Source organism: Corvus hawaiiensis, chromosome 4 (genome assembly GCF_020740725.1).
Source record: "Corvus hawaiiensis isolate bCorHaw1 chromosome 4, bCorHaw1.pri.cur, whole genome shotgun sequence".
Lineage (NCBI taxonomy): Eukaryota > Metazoa > Chordata > Aves > Passeriformes > Corvidae > Corvus > Corvus hawaiiensis.
In genome coordinates, this window is record NC_063216.1 from 54,285,498 (window position 1) to 54,308,741 (window position 23,244).

The following is a 23,244-nucleotide window of genomic DNA, read 5'->3' on the forward strand; positions in this document are numbered from 1 at the left end:
AGAGACCGAAAGTACTCCAAACCAAGCAAGACAGTGATTTTCAAGTTCTCTTTTACTGTCCTTTTATACATACATTGTGGGTATTTCTGCTTTTAATCTATATTAAAAAAAAAAAGTTAAAACCCCCCAAATTGTGTCACTTGTAATTGTTATTTTACAATATAATTTGGTTTTAACTCCAAATTTAGTTTATTATTATTTAGTCCTTTATACTATAACTGTCTTTCCATTTCAGCATTGCTGCACTATAAAATATTTAGGACAGAGATCCTGCCATGATCCTAATACTGGAAAGACTGGTGAAGTTTAGATTAATACATATATGTAGAATTACATATCACAAAGTTCATGTTGTCAGACACAGAAGAAGAATAACTTGAACTCACAGGTACTAAGGTACAAGCAATCAATCACAAAAAGATTCAATAACATTATTGTCCATTATTCAGAGCTATTTAAGGGTGTTAAGAGGGAAGTAAAATGTTTTCATGACAGAAGGAAATCAGCATCAGTAAAAAATAGCCTGGGGAAGGAAAGGGTAGTGTTAGGGTGTAGGAAAATTTGACTACCTAAACTTTAATTGATCCTTAAATAATAGCTACTGACTATATTTTTAATTTGAAGAGTTATGCACAATTTACTACAGCATTTCTGAGATGGGCATCTCTGCTATCCACAACTTCCTCCAACACAAACTATCTGAAATTCAAAAACCTACAAACACTAAAAGTTTGCCTTGGAAAATTCAAGCTAGAAATATAGCTCCAGTTTTTAATAATGTGAGCAAACAACCTCTGCAGCTGTTAATTTTGGAATGATGTGGGTTTACTTTATAAAAACAACTTGCATCTTTCTAGAACACTTTATTTTGTTCAGTGACAAGTCTATTTTGACTGCAGGTAATATCTTTTGTATGGCTTGCATAGGAGCTCAGTCTAGGAAATGATGATAAACAATTCTGTCCTGAAGAAATATGATTATATTCTACATTTTGTGCACTTTTAATATAAGTGTGCTTTAAAGAATCTTTTTTAATAGAGAAAGAAACTTGGAGGGCTTTTTCATGGTGACAGTGGTGTATGGGTTTTTTTACGGGGTGTGGTTTTGTGTCTTTGTTTTGTGTTTTTTTTTTTTTTTTTTTTGGTTGGGTTTTTTGTGGATTTTTTTTTTAGGTTGTTTTAGTTAAGGCTTTTTTGGTGATTTTTTTCTTCCATGAAATTTTAACTTGCCTACAAACTGTATTTATTTTCTATTTACAAGGCTTTTGAATTTCTCTTCACATCAATCCCAAAATCTGCCATTAATTGCCTACAAGACCTGAATTTTATGGTTTAGCAATGGAAGACTATATTGGAACACATATCTGCAACAGTCTGTAACTCAGTTGCGATAGTAAGATACAGTATATCTCAAATTTGAAGCCTACTTGAAAGGCTGCTGGTGTTAGTATCTGAACTGCCCACTTCCTAAGAATTTTTAATAATATTTTAGAATGACACGTATTTTACAGAAAAGTAATACAACATTTATTTTAGATTTGCTGAGTATTTGTTAGAAGTATGTTGTACTGTCAGAAGTGCTTATGCCAATGAGCTTTGCCTATCTGTGGTATCTCATTAAGAGGCACCGCATCTGGACTCATCTTTTTACAATCACAGCCTTTGGTAGGCAATGTGTTGTGCATTGCACAGTATTTTTAATGTACTGTTTCATGGAATTGTGTTTTTGGTGTATTGAATTCTCTTACCTTTTCTTAATCTGATTTTGTTTAGGACTACCTCTGACTGCATCAGTTGTAATATCTGCTGAAGATCCTGTAAACTCACTTAGTTGCTTTTAACTCTACAACTCAGGCATGTCAGGGTGAGCTCATCCCATCATCTTTTTAAAGAAGATAAACTGAGCGTCATGGAGGTTACCATGTGGGTTTCACAGATAAGGTTAAAAAAACCCACCAAAATACCAACCCTGGGTGGTATTAACTCTTCATAGGCATTTATTATCCAATGAAATATTTTGGAAGCAGGGTGTGGTTGGCTAAATTATCGCTCCTCCCACAGCTCTCTGCTGTGTTTCCAGTTTCAGAGGGAAAAATACAAGCTTGTACGTTGAGAGTGAGTCACAACCTTTCTTCTGCCACTGACTCACTTGGGAGTTTGAGGTAAGTCATGCTACCTTATGTCTTGATCACTCTGCTCCCAGGACAGCAAGGAGGGGACTATGGAAAGTTATGCAATGTTTGCACAGATGAAAAGTGTAGATATTGAGAACAATATTATTATTACACAGTAAAATAATAGCTTTGTGTGCCCCAAATGGATTTTTTTTTATACAGCTGCTTTCCTACATAAAACATCTTTTTTTTTCCCATTTTCCCATATACATGTTTAAAGAAAGACTATGCTGCATCAAAGAACACCTTAGGTTACTAAAATACTTTAAAATTATAGTATTTTTCAGAGTAAAGCATATGCACCTTTCACCACACTTCTCTTCTGCACCACCAATGACAACAATAAAGCTGTACATTGGTGCAAAATTACTGATGACTTCTGAAATAAGTTAGCCCTGAAGGGTGTGGAGTTCACACAGAACTGGCTCCTAGTCAGGTATTTACACTTTATCCTGGTTGTTTTGCAGGCATGTCAGGGAAAGGCTAAACTTTAAAAAGTTAACTTTTAATACCTGAGCATATTCCTTAGCATGTGTGATATCAAAATGAATATCTATCAATTATAGTCTCTTATGCTAGGATGCTGATAGTCTGCAAGTTGCATATTTTATCTTCCTACTTTTGTTTCCCAAAAAATATATCTAAATATCTCACTGTAATGAGACGTACCAGTAAAGCTGGCATATTTACTAAACCATAATAAAAAAATCTGCTTGTAAATTTTAAGGAAAATGCATTTTAAGCCTGGGCACACTTCAGTCGAGAAAGGTGACATACTGTGATAGCGTAAGCAAGGCAAAGCATGTAGCTTATGGACACCAGCACATGTGCAAGCAATAACTGCAGTACCCCATGTCGTGGGCAAGAACAGCGCATGAGACTGATGATCACATCAGACTGTGCCATGGGAAAGAAATGTATTTCCTATATGGAGAAAGTCCAGGTAACACTGCTTGGCGGACGGTAGCAGAGGAAGTAGTTTGCACTTTAGGGTTCTACTTTTAAAAACTGCTTGTTCTATTATTCTTCGTGTTCTTTGAGTATTTCTATGTGCCGGCTGTGAAGCCCTTTTAATGGATATATCTGCATGTTACCAGCCAGGGGCAGGGGTAGCAAGGTCGGCCGCGCCAGCAGGGCCCGGCGGAGCGTGCAAAGGCCGGAGGGCAGCGGGGCCTGCGGCGCTCCACGTGCCGCTCCGCACTCCGAGGCGCAACTGGTGGCGGCCGATCCAGAACACCCCGGCCAACTTGGGAGCCGGCGGCTGCGCCATGCAGCGTGCCCCGCACCGCTGCCAGCGCTGCGGCTGCAAACCCTGCCCAGGCGGGAAAGCCTCACTTTCACATCCTCCAGGGTTTTTTTCCCCTTCTTGCCTACTTCTGTCTGACTGGTTACGATCTCCTGGGGGAATTTCCATGGCTGGAGGCCCGGCTGCGGGCAGCGAGGCGTCCCGCGGCCGGCCGACCCCGCAGACCCGGCCCCACGCAGCCCAGCCCTGCCCAGCCCGCGGGCCCGTCGCTGGCGGGCGGCAGGACCTGCACAACCGCCGCCCCGAGCCGCAGCCGCCGCCAGCCGGAGTGGGACGTTTCGTCGTCCGGAAATGATGGAGAAGGAGTGACTGTGGCGGCGGTGGGACAGCGGGTGTGAGTGCCAGGTTGTGCGCGCCACTGCCGGGGGAAGGCCCGCGGGCGCGGGGCGGGCGGCGCGGCCCGAGAGGAGGCGGCTGCCGGGACAGGCGGCGCGGCGGCGGCAGAGCGGGAGCGGCGCGAAGGCTCCCGCGGCCGGGGCGCGGCGCAGGGCCGGACGGCGCGGCGGAGCGGGAGGAAATGCGGAGGTAGGCGCGCCGCGCTGCCAGCCGGCTCCGCCGCGGCGGCCGGGCCCCCCCGGACACCCCCCGCGGCCGTTCCCGCCCCGCGGCCGCCGCCCCCCGGCCCCGCGGGTGCTCGCTGCAGGGGGCGGGGGGCGCGCCCGCCGCCGCGCCGCAAAGTTGCCGCCGCTTCCCTACCGTCCCTCTTCAGTCCCTCGCCCCGAGCCGTGAGTTTTCTGCTTAAAATACATTAACGAGTCCTTTCGTTTGCTTGTTCCTTCAGGGTCGCGTGTTAGTTTTGTTGGAGGGGGGTGCAGGCACTCTGTTACTCGGGGAGAGAGCTGGCAGATGTCCCAAGTGAGAGAGCCTCTTCCTCCGGGGCCTGGAGGGCCAGAGCAAGCTCCGACTGAAAACAGCTCTTTGATCTCGCTCCCTCGAGGTAAGTTGCTTTAAAGTTTCTCTGTAATTGTTACGCCTTATATTTGAATGATACATTTACTGATTTGATTTGTGGGTTTTAACCCCTCTTTTCTTTCCCCTCCCCTCTTTAGGGTATCTCTGTAGCACTTTCACTTCACCACTTTATTGTTTTAATCTGAAATTCCCATAAAAAAATGAAAAAGCAAAACAAAACAAAACAAAAAAAAAACAACAACCAAAAAAAAAAAACCAAAAAAAGAAGGAAGAAATGCGCTACTCTCAGCACTGATTTTCAGTACTTGAAAAACTGCAGTGATTCAGAGGCAGATGTTGCTCCTTAAAAATTGCTTTTGTTTTTCTCAGCTTTTGTTTGTGTTTAGAAATTCTTTCCTGTGAAGCTGTCCTTCCAGGTCTTGAAGTAAATTATGGAGGCTTGATCCAATAGCAAGAGCATTGTTGAGGTTGGAGGTCACTTTGCTGGTTTTTTCTTAGATTACTCTGTGACGCTGCAGCTAAAACCAGTTTCTCAGAATATAACTTGTTTCCTATCAGCTGTTCAGAAGGTTGTTTAAGAGTACTTTCATCTTAAAAGTAAATTATTTAAGTTATGTCTTATTTGAACAAAATACATTGATACCCTGGTCACCTTCATGTAGGGAAGTTTGACAAGGTATATTGCAGATTATCCTCAAAACTGAGAAGTCTGTTTGCCTGTCAAGTCCTGGTCTGTGAATATGAGACTTTTTTTGTTTATTCATTTACAGCTATGGTTTTCCAGAATTCTCACAGGAGTTTGAACAGTCTCTGAAAAACAGACAAATAATCTTGTTCAAGAACTGTAACTTTATTCATAACTGGTTAACTGGAGCAGAGCCTGGTAACACAGTTGTGCAACTGTGGATTAAAGATGCAGCCTTGTTTTTGTAACTAGGAAAATCAATAGCTATGTGTAATCAGAGTTGAAGACTCCTTTCAGAAACCAGAAAGTATCTGTAGCTAAGTAAAAAATGTTTTGGCAGGGAGATACAGCAAGTTGGCTTATAGTTATCTTATTGTTGGATGGTTTTTTTGTCCTAGAGAATGACTCATTACTTCTAAACAGTAAAAAATAATAATAAAAAAGATTAAATGCAGAAGATCAAGCATGCGGAACTGAACTGCTGGAATCACATTTTTGCCAGAACCATCAGTACCTGTGATATGTGTTTATTTTCAGTGTGGTGTTTTTACCTTTTAGGTGGTCAGCTGGCCACACTGGTTAAATTCTGCATGTAGGCCATACATCAAAGTTGCTGAAGTTATAAGTCAGTGAACTAATAGCATGGAAAGGGGTCTCGTTCTCACCGTGCCACTTCAAACTGAATTTTCACTGTAAAGTGAAAGTCCTATGTATGATTGTAAATACATGCCCTTTTTTTTAATGAAAAGCAGAGAAATACTGATCTGTCCCTGACAAGTAATGCACAGAAAATCCGAATGACACAATTAAACCTCACAGCTTTCTTAGGGATCAGTAAGGTACAAACAAGCATTATGATTATAGTTTGCGCGCTGGCCACACCTATCAAGGCACATGGTTTTAAAGCTTATATACAGTCCACATATAGACAAAGCTGGTTTGTAACAGAATTCAGCATCCAAATACATAAATTTATTCTAATGAACTTAGATTTAAGGATAATATGGATTCTTAATGTGGATATTTGTTGCTTTTTTCTAGTCTAAGTCTGTTGGGGAAGTGGGGGTGGAAAGAGGAAAAGGTGAGTTCATAACATTTCCAGTCTATATTCCAGCATTTCTGTTGTCAGCTTTGCAGTGTGTGGTTACAGGGTAAGGTAATTCAGATATTCCAGGGCTGAGGAACTAAGACAGTATGTCTGGGACTTTCAACAGCCCCTATCCTTCTATTCTACCCCCAGGACATCCAAAATGACATTGACTTCTCTAGAATTTGGTGATAATTTTAAAAGCTTTGATTGAAGTTCATATTATTGACCTATAAATGACTTCATCTATTTACAGTGAGATACTTGAAATCTGGGTTGACCTAGAATTAAAGATTCCTTAATCAGGAAAAGATGGCTTATCTTCTATGTATAATAAAGTATTAAGTGCAGCCTAATGAGAAGGAATTTCTCATTTTTAACAACATACTTTAATGTGCTTTGTATATTTGTTTAACTGATACAGATACCTTATACCCTGGGAACAAACTTTCACTCTTCTGTAGTTCTGTGAGGTACCATCAAGAAATCCAGATATACAAAGTGCTCCTTTTGCTTGCTGTCATATACATGCAGATGCTGAAGATTAATTGTATTTTTCCATGAAAGGAAAAGAAATTTCAGTTGAATTTTGCATATTCAAAAATGGCTATCCTACAACTTAGTTAAAGACCAGACAAACTCAATAAAGCTTAGGCAGTATGCAGGGATATTCATCAGTTGTGGACATGGTGAAAACTGGGTTGAGGCATAATTTGGCCTACAGATGTTGTGTGCTCTGGCTTTCATGATTTAAAAGAATTTTTCTGTGTTACTTTGACCAATATGTTCTCTCAACATCTCCCCCATCACTGTTCTTCCTTGTTAGTTCATTTTTGAATAAATGCATAAATATTAGTGAGAATCTGGACACCACCCCTATACAATTAGTGTGCTGTGAGAAGAGAGCAGATGAAATCCTAGCATTTTCTTTTTTGACAATGTCAAAATTCAACTTCAGTCTTTAAACCATTATCTGTGTCAGTGGGGTCTGCTGCTCTAAGAGACGCTGCAGGGTGGAAGGTTTAACCATTTCTGTGATCATGTTAATTTCTGCCACATCCTTCCAAAAGTGTAGCTCTACTTGTGCAGCCTTGTTCAAGATCCTGGTGATGCCCTCTTTCTTGTCCTATAGCTCATGGACCTTGGAACCAAATTATGATTACATCTAGTTGTATTATGTAGTCAGTAAATAGTGTCATGCCTCTGCTCAGACCACTTTAATTTGGTTGTGATCAGGTATTTCTCAACTCGTAGCTACCAAAATAATGTCCCTGAGGAAGGAATGTGTCAATTCATGACCATTGGACTGTTTGCTTTAAGGAAAATATTTCATATATCAGAGGCTATGGTGTGATTAGTGCCTGGACTATGGGTAGACTTTTTTGATTAAATCCTCTGCATTTGAATAAACTATGGAATACAAGAGAGAAATTCAGTGGACATGGAACTACATTTAGAGAATCAGGCCACATTTTAGAAAATGCAGGACTGTCATCTATAAATTATTTGGAATGCTTTTATCTTTGCTTTTTGGTAACTAACTGTAACCTAGAATAACAAAGGAATAATGTTTAGCTTTCTCAATTAAGAAAGAAAATCAAAACAATAATTATTATGATAATTAACTTATTATGAAATTGAGACTGATAATTTCACTATGATTACTCTTTACATGATGGAAATCCACATTAATTTTTTATTTTAGTGGGGTGGGGAGGATGGAGAAATCTAGTAGAAATATCAAGGGTCAGATTCCATAAGTGTTCTCTCTGGTGCAAATCATCTCACTGTTGCTGGATGGAGATGCAGTTCTGATTTGCTATCTCAAGAAACCATATGCAGCAACTAATACTTCCATTCAGAAAATGTACAAAGTACTCCTCTTCAAGAATGTGATTCTAATCTCATCATGTTTTCTGTGCTTAACTGTTTTCATGATGAGGAGCACTATAGGAATCTGATGGCTACATGAGATTGGGTGACAAAAGACTTAATGCAGGGAATGTTTGGACGTTCTTGGGGCAACAATGATTGCTATCACAATAATTATTCCACTTTACCAGCAACGCCTCAGTGTTATGAGTAATGTATTTTTATTTTAGTGTTTAACCAGTGTGCTCAGATTGCTCAAACTTACCAAATATTTCCTCTGTAATTGTGTTGTCTCTTGCTATTTGACAAGAGTTGAGAGAATCTGTGTTGTTTCATTGCTGTGTGGCAGTACTGAGGCATTTATTTAATATTACTGGCTAAAATATCTAAGACTTTGGTAAATAGGTGTCTGACTCTAGTTGTCATGAAAGTATATGTCTGCTTTCAGTTTCACGTGCATACCGTTCCAGTGAAGTGATTCATGCCCACATGGGTGTGATAGACTTGTATTTCATAGAGTTGACTGTAAAGGTCTTGTGTCGAGTTTGAAATATTTTTGTTCCATCTTGTATCACAGGTTTATTTTATATCACAGTTCAGCTGTGATTCTTCTTCAGTTCAGCTCTGGGCTCTCAGAAGTTAGATTTCTCTTTGCTTCATAACGCTTCTTTTTTTTTTCCTAATAAGTAACATCCAGCAATGAGTGTGTTGTCCTTCTGTTTTTATTTGGATCAGCCATGCAGTTTTGAAGTAAATCTGTTCGCCTCTACTTTGATTTGCGTTGTGGAGTGATCCTAGGGCGTGACCTGGATGGGATTCCTTTTGCACAAAATAATCTGAAAGCTGCAGGAATGTGCCCAGTACACTCCAGCCACTAGTAAGCCTTCAATCTTTGAGATTAAATCTGAGAACTAGTTCAAAGTAGAAAGCCCCTGGAACATGTATAATATGGAATATCCTTAAAGTTAACTCTTGCTGTACAGGCCCAGTTTTATTGGCCCATGCTTTTACTAATACAGCCGCAGCTGCCAAGTGTTGCTTAGCACTTCCATGAAACTGGTTTTGTATACATGTGAAACTTCTTTGGATGAATGGCATACATTCATAACTGACTGCATAATTAGTGTGATTATTTTTGAAAAGTTTTCACTTATGTGTTTGACCTTCATAACACTTAAAATAATGCAGAATACCTATTTTCACATTGCTGTTCATTTTTACTTTATCATGACTCAAATTTGTTCAGAGCTGTCGAACTTCTAGTACTTTCATAGTTATACCATAGCTTGCACCTGCAAAATTCTTTGTAAGTTTCCCAAAAAACTGCTCAGTTAAATTGCTCTAATTTTGAGAAACTAATTTTTTCTGTGGCACTTCTGAAGCCATTGAAAGTTGCAACAAGACATTTAAGGGAAAGCCACTGAAATTAAATTGAATCCAAATAATTTTTTTTTTAGTTTTAAAACAATCAAACATCTAATTGGATGCAAATCCATAATTTGTGGATTATCAGTGTTTATTAGATGTTCTTAATGAAGTGAGATTGTTTCAGGCAAATGCTGGAATAGGCATTCTGTTACACAAACTGTTGAACTTATTTGTTATGTAAAATGCCTAAAACTTTTAGGCATTTCATGAAGTAGATGGTAGGTGTTACTGTTAACAATTACATTGTAAAATGTGGTATTATTAGGATTTCTTTGTGTTATTGTTGTGAACAGTGGAATTTTCAGCAGGAAGTAGCATTCCTTGCCAGCAAGGTTATTAATGAACAGAGGAAGTGTTAGAAGTGCAGTGTTTGCCACATGCTCTTCAATCCCTCCCAACAACTGTAGGCTTCAGACAGAGAACTGATTGTTACATTTCCTTTTGGAAACATTCTTTGACTTTTTTATTCCTCATAGATCTTCTTATGCGTTTGTGTTTATGTTTTGTGACAATTGTTTTTCTTTTGTAATTTTTCTCTTCTTTGAAGGACAAAATTTCATTTGGGATGATTTGAACTTTGCACATGTATTTTTAAATCTGCATCTGCTTGTTATAGGATAAACGCAGGCCTTCTGAGGATTCATCCCAACAACTGGGTCAACTTTAGGTGCCTAAGTAAACTTTGCCCCATGCTTCCAAATTTTTCCTCCGCCCCTAAGCCATAAACTGTCGAACTGTTTGTGAGTGCAGTTTTCGAGATCACAGTGACCACCGTGTCAGTGCATTTTGCTTATTTCTCTCTCCTTGATGGGAATGATGCACTCAGGTTTCCAGAAACCTTTCTCAGCAGTTGTTTTTTCTTTACTATTTGGAGTCCAAATGCAGTCCACCACATTGCTGGTGAACAGAAAATGGATGTGTCATAGCAGCAAAGCCTTCAGTTGTTGCAACAGAATTCATTAAATTCATTTTATGTACAAACTCGTACATTTTATAGACAAGCTCTAAACCTGTTTCTCAAGTCCAGTTTGTCATTTTGCTAGTCATGCACTCTTATGATTCACATTCTTGGAAGTGATGACTGAGTCAATGTGTAGGGTTATATGTCATCTAAAGAACAGAAATCAGCTGCCAATCACATTCTGGGGACATGCAATCCACTTATTGTGGGAACTTGTTTGCATTTTTGTTTTGTGTATGTTACTTACTTCATGATACATGATACCATCTGTATGAACACACAGAGACCCATTTCTGAATAAGAAGATGTGGTGGAGCTCTTGGGGGCAGCTGGAGTATGGATGTACAAATGGATGAGCACTTGAAGAAGAGGAGTTGGTTATTTGTCAAATACTTGAGCTCTTTGAAGTGTGTCTTGCAAATACGCATCCATTACTTATCTTTTTTGTACTTTCTATCAGTTTTGTATATTAATTTCACCTCCACTTTATATCCTCTACATTATAGAGAAAGATACATAAATATAGCTGTGAAAAGAGAGATAAGTCACTGGGATGGTCTAAGAATTTTTCAGGAATTAGTTTGACGTATGTTCCAGCAACTTCCCAAAGACATAGAATTGGAAGAAATTGGGGGAGATTGCCCAGTATACCCTTTTTGCCTAATTTACAGAGGTCTTTCTTGACAGCTTTGACTACTTGTTAAGTTTTCTTTTTGGTAGGGCTGTTGTAATAGTAGCCTTGTTGCTAATCCAGACTGCTGACATTCAGTTGGTGGAGTCCTGCAGAATGTATTTGTCACGTTGCAAAGAAGTGTGTGTAACCAGAGGCATATTATCCAAACTCAAACAAAAGTTAACTTTCAATATTACAATAGTCTCAAAGGTGAAAACAAGTCTCTACTCTATGGAATATATATATATTGCTGTGTATTTAAAAAATAAATATAACACGATTATGGTAAAATGAATGTATGTACTATAAAAATGATTTATGTATACTTAAGTAATTCTGTAGAGAAAAAGCAATAATTCACTTTATTCACTTATTTAATGAAGCAATAATTTTGAGATGTGATTAAAATTTTAATTTTTTTTCACTAAGTGGCTTACCAGTTGTCTGTATCATAGATATTATTTGGCTGTTAGTCATCTCAATTCTATACTTTGTTAGCATGTCATATCTCTTACTTATTTAAATCTTAAACTTGCATTAATCTCTGGACAAGTAGAGTTTCTGTCTATGCTTACCTTCAGGATAAACCACAGGGTGTTTTGTGTGGGTGTCACTCCCTGGGGCTTTTGACTAGAAGCTCTTCAGTCCTGGCACTGCTGTTAGTTTAGGGGAAGTGCAGAGCCACACAAGTTGCTGATTTGGGGCTGAACTGTGGTAGGTAAGAAGTCTGTGTTTCTTTTGTGGCATGACCTAGAGTAACTTACTGTGGTTTTGAAGAGAGATTGGATTTATACTTTAGCACTGCCAGACTCAGAACATAATGAGTCTTTTCTTTCCATTATTTGAACTGTTAAGAGGAGCATCTCTTTTTCTTCTTGGCTGTCAGTATTGGAGGTTAGCCACATGAGAGTGGAAGGGTGTGCTAAAGGAAGCAGAAGCTGAAATACTAAGGAAGTTTTACAAAAAGAATTCTTAAAGGTAAGCTTGATTGAAACAGAAAAGTGTTACAAATTTACTTGAAGATGCAGTGGAAAAAAGTCATACTTGTCTATGGCCAGATCCATTAGTATTTCTGTCAGACTAAGGTCTTTGTGTTGATTCTTCATAAACTACTGTTGTGACTATTCTTAGGCACCTAATGTAAAAGTAATGGCATCAACAAAAGATGGGAATGTTCTTGAGGCTGTCTTCGTGTGTGACTGGGTGTAATTGGTATGTTTTAGGGGGACCTCTAGTATTAAAGAAAATACGATCCCATTATCAACTGTGTATTATAAGGGAATAATCAGTTAATTCCTTTGTACAAAAACTGAGATGTGGTACGTATTCAAGAAAAAGCAACTGAATCAAGACACCAGTGTTTGTCTGTTTTCAGTGGTCTGATGCATCAGAAACGATTTATGAAAAAATGGTCAAATAAAGAGATCGTAAGATCTACTATTTCTAAAGCCCCATTGTACTAAGTCTGGGTGTGATGGGTTTAATTTTCTTCAGTGCAACCTCTGTGGTGCTGTGTTTGGGATCAGTGAGTCAAACAGGCTTGATAGCACACCAGTGGGTTGGCTATTGCTGAGCAGCAGTTGCACAGCATCAGTCAAGGTTCTCTCTTTTCCCACTTTTCTCTACAGTGACTAGACTGTGGGTAGGCATGGGGTTGGGAGGGGACATAATCCAGGCAGCTGGCTCAGGTTGACAAGAGGGCTATTCCATGCCATAGAATGTCATGCTCTGCAATAAAATCAGAGGGGGAGGTTTATGGGGAGGTAGCCATTGCTTAGAGACTGGCTTGGGCATCGGTCTACTTGTGGGAGATGGTGGGTGATTGCCTTTGCATCTCCTGTTCTACTTTTCCTTCCTCTTTTCTTCACTTACAAACTGTATCTTGACGCATGAGTTTCCTCCCTTGGGTCTTTCTGTTCTCTCCCTTTGTCCTGCTGGGGGCTGGGGAAGGAAGGAGAGGCTGGGTGGTCCTTAGCTGGTGCCCAGGGTGAGCTCACCGCACCACAGAGCAGCTTCTACCAGGATCAGCTGCTCCAGTGGGCAATTCTGGCATGCAAAGAAGGATACCAAACACATGATTAATGGTGCAGGTTTCTGTTGTGCACATTTACAGGGAAGTCTTCATGTGAATTCAATAGATCAAAGAAGAGATAATTAATGTTGTTTCGAACGTCCTATAAAAATTGTTTGGTGTTTAATTGCAACATTGTTTCTTTTAAACTTTTTAATATTACTTCTTCTTTCTTGTTAACTGCTACTATTGTTTACATGGTCTTGACTGGCCGTTTACTATATCCAGTTAGAATAATAGAAGTGCACATGAAAAATACACATACAGCCTACATAGTGAGAAAAAAATAAAAAAATACTCAACTGAAAACAAGCAGAGGGATGAAAAATAAATTTGTATGAATAATGATGACTGATTGTATTCTGCACTCCTTCAGATTTCTTAGATAAAAATGTAATCTGGAACACTGAGGGCCCCATAATATTAGCATTATTGTTTCCTTACAGCCGTTCGTTGTTTACTACATGAAATAATAGGGTTCTGCAAAGTCATATCCTATACAAGAGAATTCTATACAGCTACTCTGCGGGTCTGTACTAGCACTGCTGGGTACATATTATAATTTTGGTGTCATTGCTGTAGTAAAGTAATTTAAGAGCAAAATCTCCTAAAATAGGTCATTTAAGCTTAGTGTTTGTGGAAAGTAGACTGCTTTTACACTAGCTCTGTCAGGACACAACTTATTTTTATTCAGTCCCTTCCAGAACACTTTTCAAACCCTTTTGAAACACATTTGCACCTAATACTTAACTGCAGAGGCTAAATCATCATACTTCAATATGGTCAATTTGTATTTGATAGATACCAGGCAGAAATGATTTGTATCTGATGTCTGTCAAAGAGGTTGAAAAACTCTGTGTTTTGGTTTGGTTTTGTTGTTGTTTTTGGTTTGGTTTGGTGTTGTTTTTTTGAGGGTTTTTTTGGGGGAGGGGTTGGTTTTTTTTGTCGGGGGTTTTGTGGTTTTGGTTTTGTTTTCTTAATGTTAATAGGATGAGTATCTAGGTAAGATTAAGTCATCAGTGCAAGGGGCAAAACTCATTAAAGTCAATATCTTCCCATTCATTTCAATAACTATGCCAATCCCAGAGAAACAGTTCCTCTCAGGATGGGCTTGAGGAAATATGGACAAGTGGTTGGGAGGGAGGACTGAGGACGACGTACCATGGAGGTAGCTAGGTCAGACATTTCAGAGGTAGAAACTGATAGAAGGGGAGCAGCAGCGCTTGAAGGCATATGCTACTATGCACACAAGATGGCATATATTATTTTGAGTGATGTTCAGTGCCTCAGTTTAATAGGGTGGATAACAAAGGCAGAAAGTTAGGATTTAAAATCAAAGTGCTGTGGGTTACATGAAAAACTAACCTTTACTATGTCATAGTAGCAAAAAGTGATTTTTCTGTGTCTCAGGACTGGAATAATTGCTTTACTGGAGGATACAGTATGATTCATTGTAATATGGGATTTATAAACATGTTCTTGTTTGAAACAAATAAATAGAGCTAACAGACTTTTCAGCAGTTGCTCATTTAGATTTACTGTAAATAATAAATGTAGGTATACTAAAAAGAAATACATGAGACTGAAAACATTTAGTGTTTTACAGATCCCTTGAGTAAGATAATATAAACTGATAATCTGTTGCTGTGAATAATGAACAAAGTAATGCCAGATTTGAAAATGTTTCCTTGAATGCCACTAGGAAAAATCTGTGGCAATCAAGAACAAAAAGATCTCTGTGTGTGGCTTTGATTATTAAAACATTAATGACAGTGAAGATGTAAACTGTCACTTACCTTGGTTTGAGGAAATTCTGGTCTGCTTGTGATAACTGGCAAAATCATCAAAACAACAATATCTGTTACATTGTGAAATAAGCTGAAGAATCTCTCAAATAACCTTACTATGGAATTTTCCTTGCATCTTATGTATACTTGGAGAGAAGAAATACTTTTCATTAATGGCTAAATGTTGACTTTTAATCAGCAGTGGCTTTTAAAAACTATTTTTTAAAATGAAAAATAGGTAATTGTGTTATAATAATTTTTTCTGATTTTTTGTACTAATCACTTTTGAAATTCCAACTATATTTGTCTTTGATTATGTGTATAATTATAAAAAAATAGAGAACAAAATTTTGTAAAATTACTATGTGGGTAAAAAATAATGGTTTTTTTGTGTGTGACAAAGCTATTCAAATTTTTATATGAAAATTTCGTGGAAGCTAACTAAATAAGAAAACACCCCCCCCCCCCCACTATAATTCCTTACAGAAGCTGCTATTATTTTGCACAGTTGGGTACAATATGACTAAAAGTCTTTCTTAAAGAGAAATTATATTGATCTAGGCCAGAAAACAAATGGAAAATCAACTTTATTGTAAGTTAATTCTAAGGAAACAAAAGGGGATGCTAGGACAAGTTATATTTTATGCCCTCTTACTTTTAATTTTCAAAAATTCATTTTGCTGACATAGAGAAAAAGTACTGTAGAAACTAATATCTTGACATTTCTTTTGACTTAGGAAAAACTGACCAAGAGACTACTGTGACAGGAGATAAAGACATAAACCAGCCTTGCAGTAATCAAAGTATACAAGCAGAGATACAAGAGCAGTCCATCTGGGGAAATCGCACTGATGGTGACCTCATCAGAAGTAAGTATTTCCAGAGCAAATTGCTGCCATTGAGGCTTGCTTTCACAGTGTAATGGGATACTGCCTGTTGACTCTGTTAAATGTGTGTCAAATGCAATTGTGTTGCAACCGTAATGCACATCTACTGAATTTATTTCCCAGATTGACTCCTGTCAGGATGCACAAGCAACGAGTATAAAGAAAGGTGTGATTCGAGTGGTGCAGTGTGGTAAAGACCTCTGTAGCATCTACGCTTTCAAAGCCTTAGTGTTGCATTCTTCTCTTATCATTAATAGTACTATAGTTAGTACTGCATGCATGCAGCTGTGCTAGGTGTCATCACCCTCAATTTCCCAGGTTATACATAGATGTAAGCAGTAGAGTAAACTATGCTGAAAGCAGTTGCTTCCAGATGCACTGAGTACTGGTCAGCTGTAGGTTTTTTAAGAGTTTTGAATCCTAAAGTAGTTATTCTTTTCAAAACTAGAAGAATGCTGTAAGATAAGGTTTTAGACCTATGCTGTAAAACTGTGGAGTTTTTAAATTAGTTTTTATGGGTCCACATTTCTAGTGTATGTCCTGTATGCTTTAAAACATAAAAAGGTATGCAAGATTATTCCTATTGTCCTGTGTTGGACTGAAGATCATATGCTATCCATTGAACTCTCCTAAGGCAAAAATATTTCTGTCCACTGCCTGAGGTATTATTGCTCTAAAATTCTGTGAGTGCGTGAACGTTAGTTGCTCAAGGGAGGGGCAGCATGAGGAACTGTTCTCTAATTATAGGGTGTATTCAGAAAGAAAATGGACTAAATGCAGAGTGGTGCTCCAGCTCTCTTGAGGGCATCTGATCACACATTTCAGGGTTAGTCTCTCTTTACAGTGCACACTATACTGTAGAAAGTGGGGTAAATTCATATTTCTGAGCCTGCTGTTGTCAAAACTGGTGATTTTTGGCTGCAGTTATCTGTTTCTTTTTAGGTTGTTTTTTCGTTAGTTTTATTAGTTTACATAGTTGTTTTTTAGTCTTATCTTTACATTCAACTTCTCTGGAACTTTGTGTTAGCATTTAAAATTCTTTCCAAATCTTCATTAATCCTTTTTTTTCTAAGTAATTAATCCCAGTAAATACTTACACCTCTAATGTATTGAATAGTTACCTAGATCCTTACCAGATATTTATCTGACAATTTAAAATAATTTTTAAAGGACCACAAACAGGGAGAATTGTCCTGCACACCTTGAGAGTTTACTTAGTTCCAAAAGATTATTATTTTAGACCTAACTGTCCCTCGACAAACAATTGCTTTGTGGTTATGTTGAGGATATGGAAAGGTGTGTGTGGCATCTTCTGCTTCTGGAATGGCCTCCTTCTCATTCCTTCTTCCTATAGAAGCTTCTTTATTCCCAAACCCATGAGAAAGCAGATTTATTTCATAGCAGTTAGCAGCATGCCTGAGCTATGGAGGGAAGGACCAAGGACTGCAGAGTGATGCTGTACATCCTCTAATCTGTTCCTCACCAAGACATACTGCAGTGGCTGCACTGGGGAGTGTGAGGAAATGATATCTTTTTTTCAACATATAGTAGAAATTGCAGCAGATAGTGGAAACCCCTGGTAAAGTGACTTGATGATTATATGCAGTTATATCTCTGTGATGGGAGGGTTATTTGCTGCTGAATTATATATAAAAAAAGGAACAGGGAGCAGGGCAAAGATCGGATAAAATGTAGAGGTAAAAGGTACTGTTCCAGTGTGCATGACCGTCCTTAGCCTGGAGCCACGAGTAGCTTTACCTCTGAGTTTGTGAAAAGCAAGTTTAGCTGAAAGCTGTAAGTTTCTTAAACACTTAGTCTTAATAAGTGTGTAGTAGAGGCTTTATTAGGAGTCATATTTGATTAGATGCTATGATGCAAACCTCTCTTTGCTTCAGGTAACTTTTACATATATATATATAGTATAAAGTCTTCCAGATGGAAGAAACAAAAATTATGAAATCAAAAATCAAAGTGGGTTTTTTTGGTGTTTTTTTTTTTGGGGGGGGAGGGACTTATGAGTAGGGAAGTTTGTTCTTTTAAAAATTGAGGAACAGTGCTTGACTCAGTTATACGTCTTGTAGTTTGCAGACGTTTTACAACACAATATACCTAGTAATGTAAGTTTGAAAACTAGAACAAGTGCAGCAAAGAGAAGCTTTCTTATCAGAAACATTACTTAGGTATTTCATGTAAAAAATAAGTATTGTAGCTCAGAATGGTCTTGATTCAACCAGATCTGTTACCCCACCAAACTAAAGTTTGCAGACTGTTGCATAGTGAAAGAAGTTTGAGGTTGGAATAAACAGTGTTTTGATTATTACACTATATTTTAAAACTCTTTCTTAAAATTGTTTTAGACAGCGTGTACTTCACAACTGTTCACCACTATCTTAGTGATTCAGTTTCCTTTTTTCCCATACAGATTGTTTTCCATCCCCACAGCTGATACATACTCCATTTGTCTTACCATTAGCTTTTACTTTATAAATGTTTCCAGCATTTAATTTCCAAGGTTTTCCTTGTTTGCAGCTGTTTTATCCTGCTGTTATATGGAATTAGATTAATCAGTCAGTTCTACTGGCACACTAACAACGAAGTCCACTGTTAGAGCCCCTGGTAATGACTTCATTATGTATGATTTCTCATTTGCACTTGTGAACTCAGTTTACCAGGCAACATCAATAAACTAAAACACTGCCCCCGTTTTCCACAGTAAGATGTTTTACATTCACCTTGCTTTGCCCTTTCAGTCCTTTTTGCAAGCTCCCTTTTTTAACCTCCAGAGATTTTCTCCGAATTAGCCTTTTCCCCACCTCCTTTGGAGCATCCCTTCTCCCCATTAATGAAAATGTTCATAATATCCTGGCTAAGTGGTTAATCTTACGGGAAGCCTCAACCAAGGAATTTATTGTTTTTGAAGACAGCTTGAGAATCAAAAGATTACTGTATACTGACATACAAACAAAGAAGGGCTATAGAAGAAGAAAGCAGTTGTATTACCTTTCTGTCGTAATTGTGAATACACTTGCATAACTGTTAACTGGAAGACTGTTCAGTTGGAGAAGGGTCAGGGGAGAACCACAAATATCTCAGGAATGACTGGAGTAGTTGAAAACATGCCTTATTGTGGAAAACCTCCTGGAATTCAATCTGTTTAGTGTTAACAAGGGGAGTAAAGAGGGGCTTTGCCTAGTCCCTAAGAAGCATACCACAACAAACAGAAATTTGGTAAGACAGTTCTTCAACTATAGCAAGACAAAGGGAGAACTCAATATAATGTCCAGAAGTTCAGTTAGACTAGGAATAAGGTGTACATTTTTTAACAGAGTATTTGAGAACAGGAAAAACTGCCAATTACTTGCTGATTTTATGTGTGTTAAATTGGTTTTAGTCATCACAAGGTGGCAACTGCTATCCATATCCTTCAGTTTTAGGATCTGAGTGAGAGTCTTTCCATAGTGGTTCCCCCAGTTGGAAATACATCTATTTTTCAGTACAGTTATTCTTCAAGAAAATATTGAGACCTGTTCCCTTCCCTTCACAGATGCACACATATTTTTTATTTTATTTCTGACTGCAGAGGTTCTGCTTTTCAAAAGAGCTTTAGAATAACCCCATCTGCTGTCTTTTTTGGCAGTGCATTTTAAATAGCTGCAAACACCTTCTGCTTATTTTCATTGTATGGTCTGGTGGCTCATAATGGAGTGGTTCTGCTTCTGTTATCACTCACTGTTGGCAAGTGAGGAGGAGTGCATGTTAAAACATGCATCAGGGTAACCTGTAGCTGTGGGAATGAAGCCATAGCAGTTTTTGCTGCTCTGTGTTACTACAATGCTCTGCTTTGTTCTCTGGAAGAGGTATGGGATATTTTTTGCCTCTTAGAGAAAAAAAGGCTGTAAAGATGGATTTTAGAATATTTAGGCAGGATTTTTGCAGGGGGTACTAGGTTATCTTCAATGTGTGTTGCTATGCAGGGAAAGGAATGTTTAGGAGGGAATAAAATGCCAGTCTTCAACACTATTTGCTTGTGAGGATTTAATCTCCTTTCTGGTTCTCAAGCAGAACCTTAGCTATGTGATATTTAAGAAAACAAAAAACATCTACCATAGATTCAAATTGTCATGAATAATTGATTAATAATAATCCAATTCTCAAGATTAAATACCTAAAATATGCCCATGTTTTACAGATAGAAAGGTCATTGCTATCCATCATTTTCTAGCTTCAATTGCCTCTTTCTTGTCCATGGAACACCCTCCTGATAAGAGTGGTTCTTCAGAGAAAGGGATGCTTCTTTCAGCTCTGTGGGGATCAAACAATTTTATGTGTTCTTGTGGCAACTATTTTATTTACTATATTCTTCTGAAATATAAACCTAGATTTTTTATCTTTTTGTTTTCTATATTTTTATGTTGACCTTTTCACTTTACATTATTATTTATTTAATTTTAAGGTTTGGAGATTCCTTTCTTTGTCTGGCTAAGTGAGTGATTTCTATAGTTTAAGTTACGCTGTTTGTGTTTGGAACTGGTTTTTTTTTTTCCAACAAGAAGTAGATAATCTGCTGTTAGAATTCTTTGTTTTGTTTTATATTAATCCAGATACCTTTTCTTGTCTGTTCTATGATGCACAGTCATCTTACAATTGCTGTGATTTCAAATGGTCCTGTTTATTCTGTCTATAAAATAGTGCAAAGTGCTTGAGTTAACTGCAATGGTTCTTTTCAAAGCTAGAAAGTATGACAAATACAGTCTTCTTGCAGCATAACAATGTGTGACTACAGAAATTGTGCAGAATAGATTAATGGAAATTATGCAAAATATATTACTGAGTTTGAAAAGTGTATTCTATTAGTTAAAGAAGTGATTTATGCACAGTGTTCCAAACACACCCAAGTATAAAAATCTGTTAACCTATGAATGAACAAAACTTAATCAGTTCAATATTTATACAGCAGCACAGTATTTGATATTTAGAACCTTCTTTTAAAAAAGATTAATCTTTGAGAAATCTGGCTAGTAGAAGTAATAGAGGAGTAGAGGTCTTCCCTGAGAACTCTTGTCCCAGAGATTTTCTAATCCTCTCCCCAGCAGAGAACTAGCCTGTGTTGCTTCGGTTTCTCCCCTGACCTGGCAGTTCTCTTACTACAGCTGCTCCAAAAGTCTTTGAAAAATTTCTCAGGCCTGTTTAGGGGCCTGGTGAGTTGCACAACCAAAGCCTTTCCCTTTGATTTTCATTTTACCCTCTCCTGGGCAGAGAGGGATTTTCACAGATACCTGTACCATTACAGTTACGGTCTTCGGAGTCTGACTGAGTCTTTGGTGTTAGCCTGGAGAAAAGGAGGCTCAGGGGAGACCTTATCACTCTCTGCAACTACCTGAAAGGAGGTGGTGGCCAAGTGGGGGTTGGTCTCTTCTCCCACGATAACAGGACAGAGTCTCAAGCTGCACCAGGGCAGGTTTAGATTGGTCATCAGGAAGAATTTCTTCACAGAAACTATGATCAGATGTTGGAATGGACTGCCCAGGGAGGTGGTGGAATCACCATCCCTGGAGATGTTTAAGGAAAGACTGGACATGGCACTTAGTGCCATGATCTAGTTGATATAGTGGTGTTCTGTCATATGTTGGACTCAATGATCTCAGAAGTCTTTTCCAACCTAATTGGTCCTGTGAATTCTGTGTTTACAGATGTCACTGTGAAATGATGCGAGTGTTGCTGAAATTAGTAGTCCCTTGTAAACAGAGCTGGTGCGAGGTGCAAGTGTTTTCTGTGTAGCGTCTTCCCTTCAACTCTACGTTGATTGCTCTAAGGAAATACAGCTAATGATGGACTGAGATAGATCAGGAATTTTTATATTCTGTTGTCACTCCATGTCAAGAAATGAACTTCTTGCTGCTGTTGATCCATTTACAGTACAGTAGTCAAACTTCAGTGAGAACTTTAAACTATTCCAGATGGCCGTAAGATAGGTGTATGTATTCTGCGTATCACTAATAGCCAGAATTACTTGCAGCCTTTTAGTTTCTGTTTTATTTTACTTCTGACTCTCAAAACATTATCTGAATTTATGGTCTGAGGCTGAGGAAGTTTGGATGGCAGTAATCATCAGTACCAGACAAAGGTGAAATTCTTTAAGTAATGTGAAGATTGCTCTGCTTGCTGTGTTTGGGCCTGAAGTAAATTGTATCTTAATTTCAGAATATTTTCCTGTGTTGTATTGGTACTGTCTCAGAATTAATCATGCTGTTATGCCTATATGGGAAAGAACAGTTACATTCTTTTTCTGATTAGTTCCTCATATAGGGGAAAAAGTAGAATATGCTTGTAGTAGTTCCTTAAAGAGGAAGAATAATAAAACTCGACTGCATTGTATGTGAAATACTATACTACCAAACCAATGAGTCAGTATTGTTTCAGTCTTCTGTTTTCAGTACTAACAGGATTTAGTTAGCCATATTTAGCAAAGAAAACACTAAATTACAAAGTGTGAGAAAGTATCATCATCTAAGACATACTTTTAGGAACCTGTCCGCTGGCAAAAATGTCATGAACTTAAACCATGGCAAAAGTTCTCTTTTTCCCATTTTAGATTTAATTTTGTATTTATTGTCATGGGTGTGAAAAGCACGGAGTAGGTTTATAGAGCTCAAAAGTAGTACTGTATATTGTGTTTACATCAAAACAATTAAATGAATTCTTCAAAATTTAAGAGTCAAAATAGTTTTAAAATCTTTTTGAATTTTTTATTTACTGATAAAAAAGTGAAAGAGGAGGAGGGACTCATGGTCACAGGAGCAGCCTTAGCTAAGTAATCATGGTTAAACATTTTTCTTCTTTATATAGCTACACAGGAGGAAAGAGAGGTCTGAATACTGCTTCCTTCTTATGCATTCTGACAATATGATATCTATAGTGCAAAAGTACCCACAAGTACCTTTCCCTGAAGGAATTTTTATAAAAGACAAGGAAAGACAGGAGCTTATGACCTATTGGTATGTTGCGTAGTGTGGTTTGCTGTTTTCCCCTAAAAAATTATTCATAATCCAAACCCAGAGGACCCTTTTGAAAAACATTAAAATGTCAAACAGCTGTGGTCACTCAGGCTATTTCTAATACCAATTTTGTTAAATCATTTTACTGATGAAGTAGGCCTCCAGATATATTGAAGCTTGATTTAAGAGAATGATTAATTATTTACTACCTGAGCCTTAACTCTTTTTGAATGAACTGTAGTGTTCTGGCATGTGAGAAACATATTTTTGGGTGGAGACTGCTCTTGAAGTTTGTGATTATAAAATGCAAACTCATGCATTCTAACCCAACAACTTTTGAAATTCTGAGTTTGTCTGGACCCATGAATTTTAGAGGCTTAAATTTTGCTTCTAAACTATCTTCCCTC

The 23,244-nt window shown here is 38.1% G+C and overlaps 1 protein-coding gene across 4 annotated transcripts in view; it reads left to right on the forward strand.

The window, feature by feature from the left end:
* The first annotated feature begins 2,060 nt into the window (after positions 1 to 2,060).
* The window catches only part of MDFIC (MyoD family inhibitor domain containing), a 49,510-nt gene continuing 28,326 nt past the window's right edge, over positions 2,061 to 23,244 (forward strand). Inside the window, exons 1-3 of one of the 4 annotated variants that reach the window (XM_048301203.1) lie at positions 2,061 to 2,161; positions 4,261 to 4,416; positions 15,693 to 15,824. In XM_048301203.1, coding sequence (XP_048157160.1) covers positions 4,326 to 4,416; positions 15,693 to 15,824 — 223 coding nt within the window. In that variant the 5' untranslated portion in view covers positions 2,061 to 2,161; positions 4,261 to 4,325. Of the gene's footprint in view, positions 2,162 to 3,678; positions 3,825 to 3,951; positions 4,005 to 4,260; positions 4,417 to 15,692; positions 15,825 to 23,244 lie in introns of those variants that run through there. The other 3 variants (XM_048301204.1, XM_048301205.1, XM_048301207.1) reach the window with 3 other exon arrangements.